This window comes from Salmo salar, unplaced genomic scaffold, assembly GCF_965601325.2.
Source record: "Salmo salar unplaced genomic scaffold, fSalSal1 ptg000071l, whole genome shotgun sequence".
Taxonomy (NCBI): Eukaryota; Metazoa; Chordata; class Actinopteri; order Salmoniformes; family Salmonidae; genus Salmo; species Salmo salar.
In genome coordinates this window covers 1,438,223-1,465,000 of record NW_027675314.1, presented here as the reverse complement: position 1 = coordinate 1,465,000, position 26,778 = coordinate 1,438,223, and the positions used below count along the sequence as shown (strand labels likewise).

Sequence of the window (26,778 nt, the reverse complement as noted above, 5' to 3'; positions counted from 1 at the left end):
AACAGAGTTCACAGCAGCCCCAAAAATATTATCACAAATAAATACAGAAATCAGTAAATAAATAATTGTATATAAGCTTATTATAAATTAACCAAACCAAAGAGTTCAACAATGAGGTAATTCGTAAATGGCTATATAATATTTCAAATCAAATAACTCGCTAAAGCAAATTCACTTCTTTTTTTTTCACAATGTTTTAAAAAAAGGCAAAGTTGATAGTTTCCTCTCAGAACCACTGAGCGAGTTTCCTCGGGTGGATTTTCAGATATTTGCATACTTCACATTCACCAATAACGTGAAAATAAACTAGGACAGATATATGAAGCTTCAGAAAATGTCCGTAGTATCTAATGGTCATTGTTTTTTTTTGCACCCAAGTTTTAAAACCGTTGGCGACAAAAGAAGACCTTGGTCCCCAAATTCAGTCTTAACATTTTTTCTTGTTTTTGAACGCATCAATAGCCTATATAGTCAGTGGCAAGCGGAGAATTTTAACCGTTTCTGTTTTTGTCTTTGGTTGCAAAACCATACTCGAACCACGTTCTTTTTCAGGTCCAACTTTTCAGCGATAGCTGCTATCTTCTCGGACGACGGGCGAGGTTGTACGGCAAAGTAAGCCTCCAAAGACCTCTTTTCTGGTGCCGCTATCGACGTTCTCTTCCGTTTCTTTTCCCCTCCGCTATAAATGTCAGGTTTGTTGAGTTTCTCTCTCTGCGCACCCTCGGCCTCTTCCAGCCACGCCTGAAGGATGGGTTTAAGCGCTATCATGTTGTTATGGGACAGAGTTAACGATTCGAACCGACAAATGGTGCTTTGGCTTAGCGATCCAACACCGGGTATCTTCAGGTTAACCAGCGCATTGCCAACGTCCGCCTGGGTCACCCCGAGCTTGATCCGCCTCTGCTTGAAACGCTCCGCGAATGCCTCTAGCTCCCTGGGATCCGTGTCCGAGTCATTGATAGAGGAAAGCCCGTTGTTATTGAGTCCTGGCCCGCCTTGGCCCCCTCCATGGTGTCCAGGTAAAAGACCGTGGTGGGTGAGAGGTGAATTCATGTTCATAGCGGCCTGGTGCGAGAGGTGACTCAAGCCATGCATGTGTGAGTGAGGATGAGCAGAGGTGGAGATCAGCCCGCCACCACCACCTCCTCCACCACCACCGGAGCCGTCGTGGCTGGACATGAGAGCTAAGGATGGCGAGTTGATGTGGTCCATGAGGTCCGGGGGTTCCATGTTGGGGTGATGGTGGTGGTGGTGATGGTGGTGGTGGTGGGCTAATGGCACCGTGGTGTTGGAAGAGCATGGCACGCTGTTCATGGTGTGGTAGGTGGCGTCCGGTTTGAAAGGGTGCGTCTTGCCCTGGGACACTGCGATGTCCACGGCAGCCAAAGCTTCGGCGCGGGCCAGGAGCGTCTCATCCAGGCTGGCGAATATATTACTCTGCAGCTGAAATGAGAGGAAATACGGAGAGAGGGGGGGCGAGCGAGCGAGAAGGGAGAGGAGAGAACAGAAAACAAAGCAAAGTGTGGGGGGGGGGAAAGAGAGAAAGAACAAGCACATGATGAATAAGTGGATATGTCAGCTGTGGGACTTCTGACAAAACATAAAACACGAAGAATATTCCTTTTAGAACACTGTCACCGAGTCATATAAATAAAAAAATCGGTCGTTTTGTGTTCAGCATGGCTTTCAAAAAGATCACAGGCGTGCGGGGTGATTGCCGTGGAAAATACATGAAGAAGAAGCAACATTAAGGCGCACGCAGTTGGCTTTGGCAGAATGTGCCTCGGAGCGTTCCTTCCGTATTATTGCGCTCGCGCAGTTACAGTAACATTAACACTTAACAACATGCAGAAGCCCGGGCATAGAAAGAGCACAAGAAAAGGAAGATCTTTTTTTATTTTTATTAAAAAGCAGAAGTTTTGGGTTTCATTTACCTGTGGAGCTTGCAGACAGGCTCTCCTTATTGCTTCCGAGCTGGAATGCAGAGTGGTGTATTTGTGTTCAGGTAAGCTCGGATGCATGGCGAAGTGTGGCTGTTTGCTATTCATTGACATCATCTTTGCGACTGTTTTCCCTATTAAAAGACTAAGGGGCTAAAATTGACGCAATGGAAAGATGTAGTAGCCTAGTCATAGACAGTGGTCCAGTAATGATGCAAAACAGCCGGATCTGCCTTGAGCACGAAGATCACACAGTCAGAGATGCCTGCAGTCTCCCAGGCCGACGCACTTATCTTCCGTCTACTGTTCCCACTGGCTGCCGAGAGGGATGAGAGAAGGGGCTCTTTACACCTGAGTGTCTCAGATCTCGTCAAGCGGAGCTCGGTTTCTCTCGCGAGACATGGTGCATGAACATTGCAGCCAGCCAGCCAGCCAGCCAGCCAGCCCTGTCAGATAACAAGGGAACAGCTTCACAGCAGTAGTTGTTAACTGGAGGAGGAGAGGTAGACCGGCGCGGCGCGGCGCGTGTGTTTTATTCAGGGCTCTCAGACGGACACGCATCGAACACCTGTAGCTCGAGCTTGGATGTTTTGTTCAATTTGAAAGTCTGATATTTGGTTATTTATGCTTTTCGTTCATAGGAATTCACATAAAAACAATTTTTTGTCGTTGCAATATTCACTGTCTTCTTTTTTTTGGGCAGACAACTGATTTAATTTGCTTCACAGACATCATTTAAAAAAAAAATATTCAACAAAGGCTATTCCAAGTCATAGCCTACTGACGTACGTATCCCTCATTAAGACAATGCGTTCTATTCTGATTCCTTTAAAAATATTTCTTAAAAGGAAAAAAAACTAATTGCAACGTTGAAATGGAATAAAACGGTGAATACGACAATAAAATGGTGCGAGACCGGAAATGATATCATAGGCCTGTAGTCGAGTTCATGATGCAGATCAATGATTTGATGAAGTGTTGAAGCATTTGTCCAAACGGCCCTGAATCAAGAATTGTATTTGAAAGGAGACCACGACAGTCACTTAGTTTATTGAAATATTGAATTGATATGAGCAGAAGGGTTGTAAATTAGAGTAAGGTGATTATCCGACAATACAACACGGCACCGGAGTAATGTCTCGCGTCGCCCTCGGGATTGCAACTCTCCTAAACGCAGAGAAAGAGAGAGAGAGACAGAGAGAGACAGAGAGAGAGAGAGATACAGAGAGAGAGAGAGACGGAGAGAGAGAGAGATACAGAGAGAGAGAGACGGAGAGAGAGAGAGAAGTCTGTCTTCCCTCTGACTTCACCGGTCAAAATAGCCTAAATATTTCAATAGCAAATTCTTGGTCCATGAACAGTGCAGCCAGTTTAATTCTAGCCAAAATGAATACTGATGCGTCAAATTCATATGAATTCATCTAAATTGATATCTATAGCCAAAGATTTTATTCCAAAACTAAATATGTTCTCAGCATTCAAGCTAAATAGAGGAAATCAAATTACATTTTTTTGTGACCAGCTCTGAACTTCAGAAGTTACTTTAAAATGTTTTTGTCGCAGCACATTGAAGATGGGCCTAAATCCGAGAATTGGTGCATGTAAAATGGCTCCCTATTCCCGGCCGACACAGTGCCCACGCTGCTCTGGTCTGACATTCACTATATAGGGATGAGGGTGCCTTTTCGGACGTACAGTATGACCAGTTCATTTCCGGATGTAATACCATTGGTACACTGGCCTATATGCGTTATCCTGTTGGCTCATATTAACCCCTAGACGCCATGATTCCCTCCCTCAACCTTTATCATTACCACCCGCCAGATGAACAACACTAAACAAATTGATTTAATATCACAACGGTAAACTTGTACACAGTCTTTACCAAATTAAATTAATCCACAATGAATTAACACTTCATTTATTCAAACGACTTGCAGAAACAGGTTGAGCCCAATAACATTTTCATGCCATGATTAGAGGTAGGCAATGAGAAATTCTACATGAAAACCGTAACATTTGCATAATAAATAAGGGGTCTGGTGCCCCACTTGGAAGGTAAAAGAGGCTCAGCTGGGTGGGAGGTCTTTGTAGGAGTGAAGTATATGTGTTCTGGTCTGTTACTGTGTATTTACAGTTAGCTTCAGGGGATACAGACAGACAGGATAGGATACAGACAGACAGGATAGGCTTCAGGGGATACAGACAGACAGGATGAGCTTCAGGGGATACAGACAGACAGGATTGGATTCAGACAGACAGGATGGGCTTCAGGGGATACAGACAGACAGGATAAGATACAGACAGGATGCGCTTCAGGGAATACAGACAGACAGGATGCACTTCAGGGGATACAGACAGACAGGATGCACTTCAGGGGATACAGACAGGATGAGCTTCAGGGGATACAGACAGGATGCGCTTCAGGGGATACAGACAGACAGGATGGCTTCAGGGGATACAGACATACAGGATGCGCTTCAGGGGATACAAACAGGATGAGCTTCAGGGGATACAGACAAACAGGATGAGATTCAGGGGAAACAGACAAACAGGATGCACTTCAGGGGATAGACAGACAGGATGCGCTTCAGGGGATACAGACAGACAGGATGAGCTTCAGGGGATACAGACAGACAGGATGAGCTTCAGGGGATACAGACAGACAGGATGAGCTTCAGCGGATACAGACAGACAGGATGCACTTCAGGGGATACAGACAGACAGGATGCGCTTCAGGGGATGCAGACAGGATGCGCTTCAGGGGATACAGACAGACAGGATAAGCTTCAGGTGAAGAGGCGACTGGACAGAGGAACTCTGCCTAGAAGGCCAGCATCCCAGAGAAACCTCTTCACTGTTGACGTTGAGACTGGTGTTTTGCGGGTACTATTTAATGAAGCTGCCAGTTGAGGACTTGTGAGGCGTCCGTTTCTCAAACTAGACACTCTAATGTACTTGTCCTCTTGCTCAGTTGTGCACCGGGAGCCTCCCACTTCTCTTTCATTTCTGGTTAGAGCCAGTTTGCGCTGTTCTGTGAAGGGGGTAGTTACACAGCGTTGAACGAGATCTTCAGTTTCTCGCATGGAATAGGGTTATTTCTCAGAACAAGAATAGACTGACAAGTTTCAGAAGAAAGTTCGTTGTTTCTGGCCATTTTGAGCCTGCAATCGAACCCACAAATGCTGATGCTCCAGATACTCAACTAGTCTAAAGAAGGCCAGTTTGATTGCTTCTTTAATCAGAACAACAGTTTTCAGTCATGCTAACATAATTGCACAAGGGTTTTCTAATGATCAATTAGCCTTTTAAAATGATAAACTTGGATTAATTAACACAACATGCCATTGGAACACAGGAGTGATGGTTGCTGATAATGGGCCTCTGTACAACTATGTAGATATTCCATTAAAATCTGCGGTTTCCGGCAACAATAGTCGTTTACAACATTAACAATGTCTACAATATTTCTGATCAATTTGATGTTCTTTTAAAAATGGACAAAAAAAAGGTGATTTTATTTAAAAAACAAGGATATTTCAAAGAGACCCCAAACTTTTGAACGGTAGTGTAGGTCTATAGCTAGATAACAAGAATAGTTCCAACAGTGTGTAAAGTGTAGATTGGTGACACTCATTCTCAAAACAGTGAATATTTTTTTAATTACACCATCAAATTAAGTTTTGTTTGTTGAAATAAATTGGTCTACAAATTCCACAAAATTTACTGAAAATAACAGTTTTATTTTCAGGAATAAATTGATGCCATTACACACATACACACATAAGCAACAGTTTGAAAGAAGCAGTTAGCATTAGCAACAGTTTGAAAGAAGCAGTTAGCATTAGCAACAGTTTGAATGAAGCAGTTAGCACTAGCAACAGTTTGAATGAAGCAGTTAGCATTAGCAACAGTTTGAATGAAGCAGTTAGCATTAGCAACAGTTTGAATGAAGCAGTTAGCATTAGCAACAGTTTGAATGAAGCAGTTAGCACTAGCAACAGTTTGAATGAAGCAGTTAGCATTAGCAACAGTTTGAATGAAGCAGTTAGCATTAGCAACAGTTTGAATGAAGCAGTTAGCATTAGCAACAGTTTGAATGAAGCAGTTAGCATTAGCAACACAAGACTGCAATCATTATGCTAAATGGTACCCTATTCCTCACATAATGAACTACTGTTGACCAGGGCCCCCCCTGTAAGGATTCCGGTCTAAAGTAGTGCACTATATAGGGAATAACATGACACTTGGGACTAAGACACAGTAAAGAAGGAAGCCTTGTCCCAGATTCTACCAGGGCATCGCATCACACAGTTCCATAAAGAGCTGGCTAGAGATCAGAAACAGACTGGCGCCCAGGCTAGTCTACAGTGACGGGGGCCATGTTAACTCCCATCAAATAAATTTAGAATGTTTGGAGGGACTGCCGACGTTAAAAGGACTGCGAGACTTCCGTTTGGTCGCCTGACTAGGAGTCACCGTGCTCTTGTCTCTCACAGCGTCTCCTCCAGGTCTATCTGCTGAGCAACAGCCAGAAGAGATGTCATGGTCCTCATGGTGGTGGTTGGCTGAGGCCTGCCAGGCCGACGGTCCACCTGGTCCTGTCCGGGTCTCTGTTAAGGGGTCAAACAGCAGGTCGAAGGACAGTTCATCAGTCTGAGAGGGGTCAGAGAGGTGTCCCTGTCCTGCTTGTTCTCTAGCAGGCCCTGTAGAGTCTAGAAGACTGTGGTCGCCGCTGCCAGCGGCTCTCCCAGAGGAGGATCCAGACCCGCTTCCTGTCGTCGTGGACGTGGCTGCTAGAGAAGCTGCCTGAGTCTCTGACACAGTGACTGAAGTGGAAGAGGTTCCCTTTATCCTGCACGCCAAGTGAAAACCCTCAGCCTCGGTCTGTCCACCTCCACCTCGGTCCTGCTCAGAGTCAGGATCCAGGAAGAGTTCAGAGCAGCCCTCCGCCTCAGGTACCAGGGTCACATCCAGTCTGAGGTCAAGGGTCAAGTCCGGTGTGTCGGCAGAAGTCAGGGAGGAAGCCAGGGACAGGTGTGATCCCGAGGACAGGTGTGACCCTGCCGAGCTGCAGCTCTCTGGTCCCTCCAGCATCATAGAGTCCAGCTCAGAGATCTTATCCAGGTAGGCTGCGTCCATGGAGGCGTCGCTGGACATGGGGTCCGTCTCGTCCTCTGTCAGATTGTGGGACGTGGTGGCTCCCGCGGTTGGGTTTCTCTCGCTGTGTCCCGACCCTGAAGACGTGTTGAGATGCTCCTCCTCCGCTCCATTGTGATTGGGTGACGTCACAGAGATTATATCAGAAGCCTCGTGGCTCTGCCAGGCTGCAGCCCAGAACAACGGCTCGGTGGCGATGGAGAGCCCCGACTTGGCTACGTTACTGGAAGACACACCGTTGGACAACTGAGTAGTGAGACTGGACCGTTTAGTTGCTACAGTGGAGGCACTGTTGCTACTGCTGGGTATTACACTGTCCTCAAAACTGAGTCTCCTTAGATAGGTCACAGCCTTATAACCAAGCTTCTTGTCTTCACCAACACTGGGACTCTTCAGACTGAGGGAACGGAAGGCAGAGGAGGGAGTGGAGAGCAGGAAGAGGTCAGAGGGAACGATGGCATCAATACAATCGGTTTCTATAGAGTCTTTGTGTCCGGCGAGCGTCACGCCGAAACCTCTCCGGTGGTCCTGGAACGTCTCAGAGCCGGAGGCGTTGAGCTCCATGGCGTTAGAGGTTTCCAGGAGGTAGCTGTGGTGAGCGGACAGCGTCTTGGACTCTCCCTCCAGACTGGTGCAGATGGAGACCTTCTCTATATCACTCAGACTTCTCGTCATGGCACTGATCCTCTGATAGTGGACCCTGTTCTCGGCTTCACCCTCCCCAGAGGAGGTGCTCTCTGGACGGGCATCGGTGTGGCCCTGGGGTGCCTCTCTCGGGTTTCTCCGGAGCCCATCCGCTCCACCTCCACCCCGGGCCTCCAGTTCTTCTATGTACTGGTCGCTACGCTCCAGAGCTTTCTTCAGGTGGTCCACATCTCTTTCGTACTGATGAATCTTAGCTTCCAGCGCTGCTACCGTGTACCGGCCAAACCTGAGGGGGTGGTTCAGAGCAGAAAGATGGGGAGTTATCATTTATATGCTCTCAAATAAAATTCTATTTTGTTGGGGGTAAAAACAATACATATAAAATCAAACTATATGTGCATTTGACCCCAGATGCTAACCACTGGAAAGTATTCATTTAAACACTTATTTTCAAACGAGGTCCTGAGGGAACAGAATGTTACCATGAAGTACACCAAGGGGGGGGGCACAGGGCAAATAGTGGATCATATCCATCTGAAATAACATTGATTTTAGTATATCTCACCTCTGATAAACAGTCAGAAATATGGAGATACTGTATCCGTAGACAGACACATACAAAATGGATTCCGGATAAAATATATATATTTTTTTAACTCTTGAACAAAACCCAATTTCTTTTGAGAACCAGAATAGAAAGAAATAGATATGTCATCGCTTTTTTTTTTTTTTTTTTACCAAGAACATTCCCCCCAGTAGTCCATTACCATCCCAGTTGAAACCACCCCAGAACAGCTGTGATGAAACCAGTCCAGAACATTCCCCCCAGTAGTCCATTACCATCCCAGCTGAACCCACTCCAGAACATTCCCCCCAGTAGTCCATTACCATCCAAGCTGAACCCACTCCAGAATATTCCCCCCAGTAGTCCATTACCATCCCAGCTGAACCCACTCCAGAACATTCCCCCCAGTAGTCCATTACCATCCCAGCTGAACCCACTCCAGAACATTCCCCCCAGTAGTCCATTACCATCCAAGCTGAACCCACCCCAGAATATTCCACCCAGTAGTCCATTACCATCCCAGCTGAACCCACTCCAGAACATTCCCCCCAGTAGCCCATTACCATCCCAGCTGAACCCACTCCAGAACATTCCCCCCAGGAGTCCATTACCATCCCAGCTGAAACCACTCCAGAACATTCCTCCAGAAGTCCATTACCATCCCAGCTGAACCGAAACCACTCCAGAACATTCCATCCAGTAGTGCATTACCATCCCAGCTGAACTGAAACCACTCCAGAACATTCCACCCAGTAGTCCATTACCATCCCAGCTGAACTGAAACCACTCCAGAACATTCCACCCAGTAGTCCATTACATCCCAGCTGAACCCACTCCAGAACATTCCTCCAGAAGTCCATTACCATCCCAGCTGAAACCAGTCCAGAACATTCCACCCAGTAGTCCATTACCATCCCAGCTGAACTGAAACCAGTCCAGAACATTCCCCCCAGTAGTCCATTAGCATCCCAGCTGAACTGAAACCAGTCCAGAACATTCCCCCCAGTAGTCCATTACCATCCCAGCTGAACTGAAACCACTCCAGAACATTTCACCCAGTAGTCCATTACCATCCCAGCTGAACTCACTCCAGAACATTCCACCCAGTAGTCCATTACCATCCCAGCTGAAATCACTCCAGAACATTCCTCCAGAAGTCCATTACCATCCCAGCTGAAACCAGTCCAGAACATTCCCCCCAGTAGTCCATTACCATCCCAGCTGAACCCACTCCAGAACATTCCCCTCAGTAGTCCATTGCCATCCCAGCTGAAACCAGTCCAGAACATTCCCCCCAGTAGTCCATTACAATCCCAGCTGAAACCAATCCAGAACATTCCCCCCAGTAGTCCATTACCATCCCAGCTGAACTGAAACCACTCCAGAACATTCCACCCAGTAGTCCATTACCATCCCAGCTGAACTCACTCCAGAACATTACACCCAGTAGTCCATTACCATCCCAGCTGAACTGAAACCACTCCAGAACATTCCACCCAGTAGTCCATTACCATCCCAGCTGAACTGAAACCACTCCAGAACATTCCACCCAGTAGTCCATTACATCCCAGCTGAACCCACTCCAGAACATTCCTCCAGAAGTCCATTACCATCCCAGCTGAAACCAGTCCAGAACATTCCACCCAGTAGTCCATTACCATCCCAGCTGAACTGAAACCAGTCCAGAACATTCCCCCCAGTAGTCCATTAGCATCCCAGCTGAACTGAAACCAGTCCAGAACATTCCCCCCAGTAGTCCATTACCATCCCAGCTGAACTGAAACCACTCCAGAACATTCCACCCAGTAGTCCATTACCATCCCAGCTGAACTCACTCCAGAACATTCCTCCAGTAGTCCATTACCATCCCAGCTGAACCCACTCCAGAACATTCCCCTCAGTAGTCCATTGCCATCTCAGCTGAAACCAGTCCAGAACATTCCCCCCAGTAGTCCATTACAATCCCAGCTGAAACCAATCCAGAACATTCCCCCCAGTAGTCCATTACCATCCCAGTTGAACTGAAACCACTCCAGAACATACCCCCCAGTAGTCCATTACCATCCCAGCTGAAACCACTCCAGAACATTCCCCCCAGTAGTCCATTACCATCCCAGCTGAAACCACTCCAGAACATTCCCCCCAGTAGTCCATTACCATCCCAGCTGAAAACCCTCCAGAACATTCCCCCCAGTAGTCCATTACCATCCCAGCTGAAACCACTCCAGAACATTCCCCCCAGTAGTCCATTACCATCCCAGCTGAAACCACTCCAGAACATTCCCCCCAGTAGTCCATTACCATCACAGCTGAAACCACTCCAGAACATTCCCCCCAGTAGTCCATTACCATCCCAGCTGAAACCAGTCCAGAACATTCCCCCCAGTAGTCCATTACCATCCCAGCTGAAACCAGTCCAGAACATTCCCCCCAGTAGTCCATTACCATCCCAGTTGAAACCACTCCAGAACATTACCCCCAGTAGTCCATTACCATCCCAGTTGAACTGAAACCACTCCAAAACATTCCACCCAGTAGTCCAAGACCATCCCAGCTGAAACCACTCCAGAACATTCCCCCCAGTAGTCCATTACCATCCCAGCTGAACCCACTCCAGAACATTCCCCCCAGTAGTCCATTACCATCCCAGCTGAACCCACTCCAGAACATTCCCCCCTGTAGTCCATTACCATCCCAGTTGAAACAAATCCAGAACATTCCCCCAGTAGTCCATTACCATCCCAGCTGAACCCACTCCAGAAAATTCCCCCCAGTAGTCCATTACCATCCCAGCTGAAACCAATCCAGAACATTCCACCCAGTAGTCCATTACCATCGCAGCTGAAACCAATCCAGAACATTGCCCCCAGTAGTCCATTACCATCCCAGTTGAACTGAAACCACTCCAGAACATTCCCCCCAGTAGTCCATTACCATCCCAGCTGAACCCACTCCAGAACATTCCCCCCAGTAGTCCATTACCATCCCAGTTGAACTGAAACCACTCCAGAACATTCCACCCAGTAGTCCATTACCATCCCAGCTGAAACCACTCCAGAACATTCCCCCCAGTAGTCCATTACCATCCCAGCAGAACCCACTCCAGAACATTCCCCCCAATAGTCCATTACCATCCCAGCTGAAACCAGTCCAGAACATTCCCCCCCAGTAGTCCATTACCATCCCAGCTGAACCCACTCCAGAACATTCCCCCCAGTAGTCCATTACCATCCCAGCTGAAACCAATCCAGAACATTCCACCCATTACCATCCCAGCTGAAACCAATCGAGAACATTCCCCCCAGTAGTCCATTACCATCCCAGTTGAACTGAAACCACTCCAGAATATTCCACCCAGTAGTCCATTACCATCCCAGCTGAACCCACTCCAGAACATTCCCCCCAGTAGTCCATTACCATCCCAGCTGAACCCACTCCAGAACATTCCCCCCAGTAGTCCATTACCATCCCAGCTGAAACCAGTCCAGAACATTCCACCCAGTAGACCATTACCATCCCAGCTGAACTGAAACCACTCCAGAACAGTCAACCAAGTAGTCCATTACCATCCCAGCTGAACCCACTCCAGAACATTCCCCCCAGTAGTCCATTACCATCCCAGCTGAACTGAAACCACTCCAGAACATTCCACCCAGTAGTCCATTACATCCCAGCTGAACCCACTCCAGAACATTCCTCCAGAAGTCCATTACCATCCCAGCTGAAACCAGTCCAGAACATTCCACCCAGTAGTCCATTACCATCCCAGCTGAACTGAAACCACTCCAGAACATTCCCCCCAGTAGTCCATTAGCATCCCAGCTGAACTGAAACCAGTCCAGAACATTCCCCCCAGTAGTCCATTACCATCCCAGCTGAACTGAAACCACTCCAGAACATTCCACCCAGTAGTCCATTACCATCCCAGCTGAACTCACTCCAGAACATTCCACCCAGTAGTCCATTACCATCCCAGCTGAACTCACTCCAGAACATTCCTCCAGAACATTCCTCCAGAAGTCCATTACCATCCCAGCTGAAACCAGTCCAGAACATTCCCCCCAGTAGTCCATTACCATCCCAGCTGAACCCACTCCAGAACATTCCCCTCAGTAGTCCATTCCATCCCAGCTGAAACCAGTCCAGAACATTCCCCCCAGTAGTCCATTACCATCACAGCTGAAACCACTCCAGAACATTCCCCCCAGTAGTCCATTACCATCCCAGCTGAAAACCCTCCAGAACATTCCCCCCAGTAGTCCATTACCATCCCAGCTGAAACCACTCCAGAACATTCCCCCCAGTAGTCCATTACCATCCCAGATGAAACCACTCCAGAACATTCCCCCCAGTAGTCCATTACCATCCCAGCTGAAACCACTCCAGAACATTCCCCCCAGTAGTCCATTACCATCCCAGCTGAAACCAGTCCAGAACATTCCCCCCAGTAGTCCATTACCATCCCAGCTGAAACCAGTCCAGAACATTCCCCCCAGTAGTCCATTACCATCCCAGTTGAAACCACTACAAAACATTACCCCCAGTAGTCCATTACCATCCCAGTTGAACTGAAACCACTCCAAAACATTCCACCCAGTAGTCCATGACCATCCCAGCTGAAACCACTCCAGAACATTACCCCCAGTAGTCCATTACCATCCCAGCTGAACCCACTCCAGAACATTCCCCCCAGTAGTCCATTACCATCCCAGCTGAACCCACTCCAGAACATTCCCCCCTGTAGTCCATTACCATCCCAGTTGAACTGAAACCACTCCAGAACATTCCACCCAGTAGTCCATTACCATCCCAGCTGAAACCAATCCAGAACATTCCACCCAGTAGTCCATTACCATCCCAGTTGAACTGAAACCACTCCAGAATATTCCACCCAGTAGTCCATTACCATCCCAGCTGAACCCACTCCAGAACATTCCCCCCAGTAGTCCATTACCATCCAAGCTGAACCCACTCCAGAATATTCCCCCCAGTAGTCCATTACCATCCCAGCTTAACCCACTCCAGAACATTCCCCCCAGTAGTCCATTACCATCCCAGCTGAACGCACTCCAGAACATTCCCCCCAGTAGTCCATTACCATCCCAGCTGAACCCACTCCAGAACATTCCCCCCAGTAGTCCATTACCATCCCAGCTGAAACCACTCCAGAACATTCCTCCAGAAGTCCATTACCATCCCAGCTGAACCGAAACCACTCCAGAACATTCCATCCAGTAGTGCATTACCATCCCAGCTGAACTGAAACCACTCCAGAACATTCCACCCAGTAGTCCATTGCATCCCAGCTGAACCCACTCCAGAACATTCCTCCAGAAGTCCATTACCATCCCAGCTGAAACCAGTCCAGAACATTCCACCCAGTAGTCCATTACCATCCCAACTGAAACCACTCCAGAACATTCCCCCCAGTAGTCCATTAGCATCCCAGCTGAACTGAAACCAGTCCAGAACATTCCCCCCAGTAGTCCATTACCATCCCAGCTGAACTCACTCCAGAACATTCCTCCAGAAGTCCATTACCATCCCAGCTGAAACCAGTCCAGAACATTCCCCCCAGTAGTCCATTACAATCCCAGCTGAAACCAATCCAGAACATTCCCCCCAGTAGTCCATTACCATCCCAGTTGAACTGAAACCACTCCAGAACATACCCCCCAGTAGTCCATTACCATCCCAGCTGAAACCACTCCAGAACATTCCCCCCAGTAGTCCATTACCATCCCAGCTGAAACCACTCCAGAACATTCCCCCCAGTAGTCCATTACCATCCCAGCTGAAAACCCTCCAGAACATTCCCCCCAGTAGTCCATTACCATCCCAGCTGAAACCACTCCAGAACATTCCCCCCAGTAGTCCATTACCATCCCAGCTGAAACCAGTCCAGAACATTCCCCCCAGTAGTCCATTACCATCACAGCTGAAACCACTCCAGAACATTCCCCCCAGTAGTCCATTACCATCCCAGCTGAAACCAGTCCAGAACATTGCCCCCAGTAGTCCATTACCATCCCAGCTGAAACCAGTCCAGAACATTCCCCCCAGTAGTCAATTACCATCCCAGTTGAAACCACTCCAGAACATTACCTCCAGAAGTCCATTACCATCCCAGCTGAAACCAGTCCAGAACATTCCACCCAGTAGTCCATTACCATCCCAGCTGAAACCACTCCAGAACATTCCCCCCAGTAGTCCATTAGCATTCCAGCTGAACTGAAACCAGTCCAGAACATTCCACCCAGTAGTCCATTACCACCCCAGCTGAAACCACTCCAGAACATTCCCCCCAGTAGTCCATTAGCATCCCAGCTGAACTGAAACCAGTCCAGAACATTCCCCCCAGTAGTCCATTAGCATCCCAGCTGAACTGAAACCAGTCCAGAACATTCCCCCCAGTAGTCCATTACCATCCCAGCTGAACTGAAACCACTCCAGAACATACCCCCCAGTAGTCCATTACCATCCCAGCTGAAATCACTCCAGAACATTCCCCCCAGTAGTCCATTACCATCCCAGCTGAAACCACTCCAGAACATTCCCCCCAGTAGTCCATTACCATCCCAGCTGAAAACCCTCCAGAACATTCCCCCCAGTAGTCCATTACCATCCCAGCTGAAACCACTCCAGAACATTCCCCCCAGTAGTCCATTACCATCCCAGCTGAAACCACTCCAGAACATTCCCCCAGTAGTCCATTACCATCCCAGCTGAAACCAGTCCAGAACATTCCCCCCAGTAGTCCATTACCATCCAAGCTGAACCCACTCCAGAATATTCCCCCCAGTAGTCCATTACCATCCCAGCTGAACCCACTCCAGAACATTCCCCCCAGTAGTCCATTACCATCCCAGCTGAACCCACTCCAGAACATTCCCCCCAGTAGTCCATTACCATCCCAGCTGAACCCACTCCAGAACATTCCCCTCAGTAGTCCATTGCCATCCCAGCTGAAACCAGTCCAGAACATCCCCCCCAGTAGTCCATTACAATCCCAGCTGAAACCAATCCAGAACATTCCCCCCAGTAGTCCATTACCATCCCAGTTGAACTGAAACCACTCCAGAACATACCCCCCAGTAGTCCATTACCATCCCAGCTGAAACCACTCCAGAACATTCCCCCCAGTAGTCCATTACCATCCCAGCTGAAACCAGTCCAGAACATTCCACCCAGTAGTCCATTACCATCCCAGCTGAAACCAGTCCAGAACATTCCCCCCAGTAGTCCATTACCAACCCAGTTGAAACCACTCCAGAACATTACCCCCAGTAGTCCATTACCATCCCAGTTGAACTGAAACCACTCCAAAACATTCCACCCAGTAGTCCATGACCATCCCAGCTGAAACCACTCCAGAACATTCCCCCCAGTAGTCCATTACCATCCCAGCTGAACCCACTCCAGAACATTCCCCCCAGTAGTCCATTACCATCCCAGCTGAACCCACTCCAGAACATTCCCCCCAGTAGTCCATTACCATCCCAGCTGAAACCAGTCCAGAACATTCCACCCAGTAGTCCATTACCATCCCAGCTGAAACCACTCCAGAACATTCCCCCCAGTAGTCCATTAGCATCCCAGCTGAACTGAAACCAGTCCAGAACATTCCACCCAGTAGTCCATTACCATCCCAGCTGAAACCACTCCAGAACATTCCCCCCAGTAGTCCATTAGCATCCCAGCTGAACTGAAACCAGTCCAGAACATTCCCCCCAGTAGTCCATTAGCATCCCAGCTGAACTGAAACCAGTCCAGAACATTCCCCCCAGTAGTCCATTACCATCCCAGCTGAACTGAAACCAGTCCAGAACATTCCACCCAGTAGTCCATTACCATCCCAGCTGAACTCACTCCAGAACATTCCTCCAGAAGTCCATTACCATCCCAGCTGAAACCAGTCCAGAACATTCCCCCCAGTAGTCCATTACCATCCAAGCTGAACCCTCTCCAGAATATTTCTCCCAGTAGTCCATTACCATCCCAGCTGAACCCACTCCAGAACATTCCCCCCAGTAGTCCATTACCATCCCAGCTGAACCCACTCCAGAACATTCCCCCCAGTAGTCCATTACCATCCCAGCTGAACCCACTCCAGAACATTACCCCCAGTAGTCCATTACCATCCCAGTTGAACTGAAACCACTCCAAAACATTCCACCCAGTAGTCCATGACCATCCCAGCTGAAACCACTCCAGAACATTCCCCCCAGTAGTCCATTACCATCCCAGCTGAACCCACTCCAGAACATTCCCCCCAGTAGTCCATTACCATCCCAGCTGAACCCACTCCAGAACATTCCCCCCAGTAGTCCATTACCATCCCAGCTGAAACCAGTCCAGAACATTCCACCCAGTAGTCCATTACCATCCCAGCTGAAACCACTCCAGAACATTCCCCCCAGTAGTCCATTAGCATCCCAGCTGAACTGAAACCAGTCCAGAACATTCCACCCAGTAGTCCATTACCATCCCAGCTGAAACCACTCCAGAACATTCCCCCCAGTAGTCCATTAGCATCCCAGCTGAACTGAAACCAGTCCAGAACATTCCCCCCAGTAGTCCATTAGCATCCCAGCTGAACTGAAACCAGTCCAGAACATTCCCCCCAGTAGTCCATTACCATCCCAGCTGAACTGAAACCAGTCCAGAACATTCCACCCAGTAGTCCATTACCATCCCAGCTGAACTCACTCCAGAACATTCCTCCAGAAGTCCATTACCATCCCAGCTGAAACCAGTCCAGAACATTCCCCCCAGTAGTCCATTACCATCCAAGCTGAACCCACTCCAGAATATTTCTCCCAGTAGTCCATTACCATCCCAGCTGAACCCACTCCAGAACATTCCCCCCAGTAGTCCATTACCATCCCAGCTGAACCCACTCCAGAACATTCCCCCCAGTAGTCCATTACCATCCCAGCTGAACCCACTCCAGAACATTCCCCTCAGTAGTCCATTGCCATCCCAGCTGAAACCAGTCCAGAACATTCCCCCCAGTAGTCCATTACAATCCCAGCTGAAACCAATCCAGAACATTCCCACCAGTAGTCCATTACCATCCCAGTTGAACTGAAACCACTCCAGAACATACCCCCCAGTAGTCCATTACCATCCCAGCTGAAATCACTCCAGAACATTCCCCCCAGTAGTCCATTACCATCCCAGCTGAAACCACTCCAGAACATTCCCCCCAGTAGTCCATTACCATCCAAGCTGAACCCACTCCAGAATATTCCCCCCAGTAGTCCATTACCATCCCAGCTGAACCCACTCCAGAACATTCCCCCCAGTAGTCCATTACCATCCCAGCTGAACCCACTCCAGAACATTCCCCCCAGTAGTCCATTACCATCCCAGCTGAACCCACTCCAGAACATTCCCCTCAGTAGTCCATTGCCATCCCAGCTGAAACCAGTCCAGAACATTCCCCCCAGTAGTCCATTACAATCCCAGCTGAAACCAATCCAGAACATTCCACCCAGTAGACGATTACCATCCCAGCTGAACAAAAACCACTCCAGAACATTCCACCCAGTAGTCAATTACCATCCCAGCTGAAACCAGTCCAGAACATTCCACCCAGTAGACCATTACCATCGCAGCTGAACTAAAACCACTCCAGAACATTCCACCCAGTAGTCCATTACCATCCCAGCTGAACCCACTCCAGAACATTCCCCCCAGTAGTCCATTACCATCCCAGCTGAACCCACTCCAGAACATTCCCCCAGTAGTCCATTACCATCCCAGCTGAAACCACTCCAGAACATTCCTCCAGAAGTCCATTACCATCCCAGCTGAACCGAAACCACTCCAGAACATTCCACCCAGTAGTCCATGACCATCCCAGCTGAAACCACTCCAGAACATTCCCCCCAGTAGTCCATTACCATCCCAGCTGAACCCACTCCAGAACATTCCCCCCAGTAGTCCATTACCATCCCAGCTGAACCCACTCCAGAACATTCCCCCCAGTAGTCCATTACCATCCCAGCTGAAACCAGTCCAGAACATTCCACCCAGTAGTCCATTACCATCCCAGCTGAAACCAATCCAGAACATTCCCCCCAGTAGTCCATTACCATCCCAGTTGAACTGAAACCACTCCAGAATATTCCACCCAGTAGTCCATTACCATCCCAGCTGAACCCACTCCAGAACATTCCCCCCAGTAGTCCATTACCATCCCAGCTGAACCCACTCCAGAACATTCCCCCCAGTAGTCCATTACCATCCCAGCTGAAACCAGTCCAGAACATTCCACCCAGTAGACCATTACCATCCCAGCTGAACAAAAACCACTCCAGAACATTCCACCCAGTAGTCCATTACCATCCCAGCTGAACCCACTCCAGAACATTCCCCCCAGTAGTCCATTACCATCCCAGCTGAACCCACTCCAGAACATTCCCCCAGTAGTCCATTACCATCCCAGCTGAAACCACTCCAGAACATTCCTCCAGAAGTCCATTACCATCCCAGCTGAACCGAAACCACTCCAGAACATTCCACCCAGTAGTCCATTACCATCCCAGCTGAACTGAAACCACTCCAGAACATTCCACCCAGTAGTCCATTACCATCCCAGCTGAACTGAAACCACTCCAGAACATTCCACCCAGTAGTCCATTACAACCCAGCTGAACCCACTCCAGAACATTCCTCCAGAAGTCCATTACCATCCCAGCTGAACCCACTCCAGAACATTCCCCCCAGTAGTCCATTACCATCCCAGCTGAAACCAGTCCAGAACATTCCACCCAGTAGACCATTACCATCGCAGCTGAACTAAAACCACTCCAGAACATTCCACCCAGTAGTCCATTACCATCCCAGCTGAACCCACTCCAGAACATTCCCCCCAGTAGTCCATTACCATCCCAGCTGAACCCACTCCAGAACATTCCCCCAGTAGTCCATTACCATCCCAGCTGAAACCACTCCAGAACATTCCTCCAGAAGTCCATTACCATCCCAGCTGAACCGAAACCACTCCAGAACATTCCACCCAGTAGTCCATGACCATCCCAGCTGAAACCACTCCAGAACATTCCCCCCAGTAGTCCATTACCATCCCAGCTGAACCCACTCCAGAACATTCCCCCCAGTAGTCCATTACCATCCCAGCTGAACCCACTCCAGAACATTCCCCCCAGTAGTCCATTACCATCCCAGCTGAAACCAGTCCAGAACATTCCACCCAGTAGTCCATTACCATCCCAGCTGAAACCAATCCAGAACATTCCCCCCAGTAGTCCATTACCATCCCAGTTGAACTGAAACCACTCCAGAATATTCCACCCAGTAGTCCATTACCATCCCAGCTGAACCCACTCCAGAACATTCCCCCCAGTAGTCCATTACCATCCCAGCTGAACCCACTCCAGAACATTCCCCCCAGTAGTCCATTACCATCCCAGCTGAAACCAGTCCAGAACATTCCACCCAGTAGACCATTACCATCCCAGCTGAACAAAAACCACTCCAGAACATTCCACCCAGTAGTCCATTACCATCCCAGCTGAACCCACTCCAGAACATTCCCCCCAGTAGTCCATTACCATCCCAGCTGAACCCACTCCAGAACATTCCCCCCAGTAGTCCATTACCATCCCAGCTGAAACCAATCCAGAACATTCCCCCCAGTAGTCCATTACCATCCCAGTTGAACTGAAACCACTCCAGAATATTCCACCCAGTAGTCCATTACCATCCCAGCTGAACCCACTCCAGAACATTCCCCCCAGTAGTCCATTACCATCCCAGCTGAACCCACTCCAGAACATTCCCCCCAGTAGTCCATTACCATCCCAGCTGAAACCAGTCCAGAACATTCCACCCAGTAGACCATTACCATCCCAGCTGAACAAAAACCACTCCAGAACATTCCACCCAGTAGTCCATTACCATCCCAGCTGAACCCACTCCAGAACATTCCCCCCAGTAGTCCATTACCATCCCAGCTGAACCCACTCCAGAACATTCCCCCAGTAGTCCATTACCATCCCAGCTGAAACCACTCCAGAACATTCCTCCAGAAGTCCATTACCATCCCAGCTGAACCGAAACCACTCCAGAACATTCCACCCAGTAGTCCATTACCATCCCAGCTGAACTGAAACCACTCCAGAACATTCCACCCAGTAGTCCATTACCATCCCAGCTGAACTGAAACCACTCCAGAACATTCCACCCAGTAGTCCATTACAACCCAGCTGAACCCACTCCAGAACATTCCTCCAGAAGTCCATTACGATCCCAGCTGAAACCAGTCCAGAACATTCCACCCAGTAGTCCATTACCATCCCAGCTGAACCCACTCCAGAACATTCCCCCCAGTAGTCCATTACCATCCCAGCTGAAACCAGTCCAGAACATTCCACCCAGTAGACCATTACCATCGCAGCTGAACTAAAACCACTCCAGAACATTCCACCCAGTAGTCCATTACCATCCCAGCTAAACCCACTCCAGAACATTCCCCCCAGTAGTCCATTACCATCCCAGCTGAACCCACTCCAGAACATTCCCCCAGTAGTCCATTACCATCCCAGCTGAAACCAATCCAGAACATTCCCCCCAGTAGTCCATTACCATCCCAGTTGAACTGAAACCACTCCAGAACATTCCACCCAGTAGTCCATGACCATCCCAGCTGAAACCACTCCAGAACATTCCCCCCAGTAGTCCATTACCATCCCAGCTGAACCCACTCCAGAACATTCCCCCCAGTAGTCCATTACCATCCCAGCTGAACCCACTCCAGAACATTCCCCCCAGTAGTCCATTACCATCCCAGCTGAAACCAGTCCAGAACATTCCACCCAGTAGTCCATTACCATCCCAGCTGAAACCAATCCAGAACATTCCCCCCAGTAGTCCATTACCATCCCAGTTGAACTGAAACCACTCCAGAATATTCCACCCAGTAGTCCATTACCATCCCAGCTGAACCCACTCCAGAACATTCCCCCCAGTAGTCCATTACAATCCCAGCTGAACCCACTCCAGAACATTCCCCCCAGTAGTCCATTACCATCCCAGCTGAAACCAGTCCAGAACATTCCACCCAGTAGACCATTACCATCCCAGCTGAACAAAAACCACTCCAGAACATTCCACCCAGTAGTCCATTACCATCCCAGCTGAACCCACTCCAGAACATTCCCCCCAGTAGTCCATTACCATCCCAGCTGAACCCACTCCAGAACATTCCCCCAGTAGTCCATTACCATCCCAGCTGAAACCACTCCAGAACATTCCTCCAGAAGTCCATTACCATCCCAGCTGAACCGAAACCACTCCAGAACATTCCAACCAGTAGTCCATTACCATCCCAGCTGAACTGAAACCACTCCAGAACATTCCACCCAGTAGTCCATTACCATCCCAGCTGAACTGAAACCACTCCAGAACATTCCACCCAGTAGTCCATTACAACCCAGCTGAACCCACTCCAGAACATTAGTCCAGAAGTCCATTACCATCCCAGCTGAAACCAGTCCAGAACATTCCACCCAGTAGTCCATTACCATCCCAGCTGAACCCACTCCAGAACATTCCCCCCAGTAGTCCATTACCATCCCAGCTGAAACCAGTCCAGAACATTCCACCCAGTAGACCATTACCATCGCAGCTAAACTAAAACCACTCCAGAACATTCCACCCAGTAGTCCATTACCATCCCAGCAGAACCCACTCCAGAACATTCCCCCCAGTAGTCCATTACCATCCCAGCTGAACCCACTCCAGAACATTCCCCCAGTAGTCCATTACCATCCCAGCTGAAACCACTCCAGAACATTCCTCCAGAAGTCCATTACCATCCCAGCTGAACCGAAACCACTCCAGAACATTCCACCCAGTAGTCCATGACCATCCCAGCTGAAACCACTCCAGAACATTCCCCCCAGTAGTCCATTACCATCCCAGCTGAACCCACTCCAGAACATTCCCCCCAGTAGTCCATTACCATCCCAGCTGAACCCACTCCAGAACATTCCCCCCAGTAGTCCATTACCATCCCAGCTGAACCCACTCCAGAACATTCCCCCCAGTAGTCCATTACCATCCCAGCTGAAACCAGTCCAGAACATTCCACCCAGTAGACCATTACCATCGCAGCTGAACTAAAACCACTCCAGAACATTCCACCCAGTAGTCCATTACCATCCCAGCAGAACCCACTCCAGAACATTCCCCCCAGTAGTCCATTACCATCCCAGCTGAACCCACTCCAGAACATTCCCCCAGTAGTCCATTACCATCCCAGCTGAAACCACTCCAGAACATTCCTCCAGAAGTCCATTACCATCCCAGCTGAACCGAAACCACTCCAGAACATTCCACCCAGTAGTCCATGACCATCCCAGCTGAAACCACTCCAGAACATTCCCCCCAGTAGTCCATTACCATCCCAGCTGAACCCACTCCAGAATATTCCACCCAGTAGTCCATTACCATCCCAGCTGAACCCACTCCAGAACATTCCCCCCAGTAGTCCATTACCATCCCAGCTGAACCCACTCCAGAACATTCCCCCCAGTAGTCCATTACCATCCCAGCTGAAACCAGTCCAGAACATTCCACCCAGTAGACCATTACCATCCCAGCTGAACAAAAACCACTCCAGAACATTCCACCCAGTAGTCCATTACCATCCCAGCTGAACCCACTCCAGAACATTCCCCCCAGTAGTCCATTACCATCCCAGCTGAACCCACTCCAGAACATTCCCCCAGTAGTCCATTACCATCCCAGCTGAAACCACTCCAGAACATTCCTCCAGAAGTCCATTACCATCCCAGCTGAACCGAAACCACTCCAGAACATTCCACCCAGTAGTCCATTACCATCCCAGCTGAACTGAAACCACTCCAGAACATTCCACCCAGTAGTCCATTACCATCCCAGCTGAACTGAAACCACTCCAGAACATTCCACCCAGTAGTCCATTACAAACCAGCTGAACCCACTCCAGAACATTCCTCCAGAAGTCCATTACCATCCCAGCTGAAACCAGTCCAGAACTTTCCACCCAGTAGCCCATTACCATCCCAGCTGAACCCACTCCAGAACATTCCCCCCAGTAGTCCATTACCATCCCAGCTGAAACCAGTCCAGAACATTCCACCCAGTAGACCATTACCATCGCAGCTGAACTAAAACCACTCCAGAACATTCCACCCAGTAGTCCATTACCATCCCAGCTGAACCCACTCCAGAACATTCCCCCCAGTAGTCCATTACCATCCCAGCTGAACTGAAACCACTCCAGAACATTCCACCCAGTAGTCCATTACAACCCAGCTGAACCCACTCCAGAACATTAGTCCAGAAGTCCATTACCATCCCAGCTGAAACCAGTCCAGAACATTCCACCCAGTAGTCCATTACCATCCCAGCTGAAACCAGTCCAGAACATTCCACCCAGTAGTCCATTACCATCCCAGCTGAAACCAATCCAGAACATTCCCCCCAGTAGTCCATTACCATCCCAGTTGAACTGAAACAACTCCAGAATATTCCACCCAGTAGTCCATTACCATCCCAGCTGAACCCACTCCAGAGCATTCCCCCCAGTAGTCCATTACCATCCCAGCTGAAACCAGTCCAGAACATTCCACCCAGTAGACCATTACCATCCCAGCTGAACTGAAACCACTCCAGAACATTCCACCCAGTAGTCCATTACCATCCCAGCTGAACCCACTCCAGAACATTCCCCCCAGTAGTCCATTACCATACCAGCTGAACCCACTCCAGAACATTCCCCCCAGTAGTCGATTACCATCCCAGCTGAAACCACTCCAGAACATTCCTCCAGAAGTCCATTACCATCCCAGCTGAACCCACTCCAGAACATTCCCCCCAGTAGTCCATTACCATCCCAGCTGAACCCACTCCAGAACATTCCCCCCAGTAGTCCATTACCATCCCAGCTGAAACCAGTCCAGAACATTCCACCCAGTAGACCATTACCATCCCAGCTGAACAAAAACCACTCCAGAACATTCCACCCAGTAGTCCATTACCATCCCAGCTGAACCCACTCCAGAACATTCCCCCCAGTAGTCCATTACCATCCCAGCTGAACCCACTCCAGAACATTCCCCCAGTAGTCCATTACCATCCCAGCTGAAACCACTCCAGAACATTCCTCCAGAAGTCCATTACCATCCCAGCTGAACCGAAACCACTCCAGAACATTCCACCCAGTAGTCCATTACCATCCCAGCTGAACTGAAACCACTCCAGAACATTCCACCCAGTAGTCCATTACCATCCCAGCTGAACTGAAACCACTCCAGAACATTCCACCCAGTAGTCCATTACAACCCAGCTGAACCCACTCCAGAACATTCCTCCAGAAGTCCATTACCATCCCAGCTGAAACCAGTCCAGAACATTCCACCCAGTAGCCCATTACCATCCCAGCTGAACCCACTCCAGAACATTCCCCCCAGTAGTCCATTACCATCCCAGCTGAAACCAGTCCAGAACATTCCACCCAGTAGACCATTACCATCGCAGCTGAACTAAAACCACTCCAGAACATTCCACCCAGTAGTCCATTACCATCCCAGCTGAACCCACTCCAGAACATTCCCCCCAGTAGTCCATTACCATCCCAGCTGAACTGAAACCACTCCAGAACATTCCACCCAGTAGTCCATTACAACCCAGCTGAACCCACTCCAGAACATTAGTCCAGAAGTCCATTACCATCCCAGCTGAAACCAGTCCAGAACATTCCACCCAGTAGTCCATTACCATCCCAGCTGAACCCACTCCAGAACATTCCCCCCAGTAGTCCATTACCATCCCAGCTGAAACCAGTCCAGAACATTCCACCCAGTAGACCATTACCATCGCAGCTGAACTAAAACCACTCCAGAACATTCCACCCAGTAGTCCATTACCATCCCAGCAGAACCCACTCCAGAACATTCCCCCCAGTAGTCCATTACCATCCCAGCTGAACCCACTCCAGAACATTCCCCCAGTAGTCCATTACCATCCCAGCTGAAACCACTCCAGAACATTCCTCCAGAAGTCCATTACCATCCCAGCTGAACCGAAACCACTCCAGAACATTCCACCCAGTAGTCCATGACCATCCCAGCTGAAACCACTCCAGAACATTCCCCCCAGTAGTCCATTACCATCCCAGCTGAACCCACTCCAGAACATTCCCCCCAGTAGTCCATTACCATCCCAGCTGAACCCACTCCAGAACATTCCCCCCAGTAGTCCATTACCATCCCAGCTGAAACCAGTCCAGAACATTCCACCCAGTAGTCCATTACCATCCCAGCTGAAACCAATCCAGAACATTCCCCCCAGTAGTCCATTACCATCCCAGTTGAACTGAACCCACTCCAGAACATTCCCCCCAGTAGTCCATTACCATCCCAGCTGAACTGAAACCACTCCAGAACATTCCACCCAGTAGTCCATTACAACCCAGCTGAACCCACTCCAGAACATTAGTCCAGAAGTCCATTACCATCCCAGCTGAAACCAGTCCAGAACATTCCACCCAGTAGTCCATTACCATCCCAGCTGAACCCACTCCAGAACATTCCCCCCAGTAGTCCATTACCATCCCAGCTGAAACCAGTCCAGAACATTCCACCCAGTAGACCATTACCATCGCAGCTGAACTAAAACCACTCCAGAACATTCCACCCAGTAGTCCATTACCATCCCAGCAGAACCCACTCCAGAACATTCCCCCCAGTAGTCCATTACCATCCCAGCTGAACCCACTCCAGAACATTCCCCCAGTAGTCCATTACCATCCCAGCTGAAACCACTCCAGAACATTCCTCCAGAAGTCCATTACCATCCCAGCTGAACCGAAACCACTCCAGAACATTCCACCCAGTAGTCCATGACCATCCCAGCTGAAACCACTCCAGAACATTCCCCCCAGTAGTCCATTACCATCCCAGCTGAACCCACTCCAGAACATTCCCCCCAGTAGTCCATTACCATCCCAGCTGAACCCACTCCAGAACATTCCCCCCAGTAGTCCATTACCATCCCAGCTGAAACCAGTCCAGAACATTCCACCCAGTAGTCCATTACCATCCCAGCTGAAACCAATCCAGAACATTCCCCCCAGTAGTCCATTACCATCCCAGTTGAACTGAAACCACTCCAGAATATTCCACCCAGTAGTCCATTACCATCCCAGCTGAACCCACTCCAGAACATTCCCCCCAGTAGTCCATTACCATCCCAGCTGAACCCACTCCAGAACATTCCTCCAGAAGTCCATTACCATCCCAGCTGAAACCAGTCCAGAACATTCCACCCAGTAGCCCATTACCATCCCAGCTGAACCCACTCCAGAACATTCCCCCCAGTAGTCCATTACCATCCCAGCTGAAACCAGTCCAGAACATTCCACCCAGTAGACCATTACCATCGCAGCTGAACTAA

At 49.3% G+C, this 26,778-nt stretch overlaps 2 protein-coding genes across 3 annotated transcripts in view; both read right to left on the bottom strand.

Moving 5' to 3' along the window:
* Positions 1-2,287, bottom strand: part of LOC106593605 (POU domain, class 4, transcription factor 1) — a 2,575-nt gene extending 288 nt beyond the window's left edge. Inside the window, exons 1-2 of the mRNA XM_014184966.3 lie at positions 1,935-2,287; positions 1-1,443 (exon numbers count right to left, since the gene is read on the bottom strand). The exon at positions 1-1,443 is cut by the window's left edge and continues 288 nt beyond it. Coding sequence (XP_014040441.1) covers positions 472-1,443; positions 1,935-2,057 — 1,095 coding nt within the window. The 5' untranslated portion in view covers positions 2,058-2,287 and the 3' untranslated portion in view covers positions 1-471. The remainder of the gene's footprint in view (positions 1,444-1,934) is intronic.
* A 1,557-nt stretch (positions 2,288-3,844) lies between these two features.
* Positions 3,845-26,778, bottom strand: part of LOC106592517 (uncharacterized) — a 68,416-nt gene continuing 45,482 nt past the window's right edge. For both annotated transcript variants that reach the window (XM_045714126.2, XM_082970871.1), the window contains one exon: positions 3,845-8,031. In XM_045714126.2, coding sequence (XP_045570082.1) covers positions 6,336-8,031 — 1,696 coding nt within the window. In that variant the 3' untranslated portion in view covers positions 3,845-6,335. The remainder of the gene's footprint in view (positions 8,032-26,778) is intronic.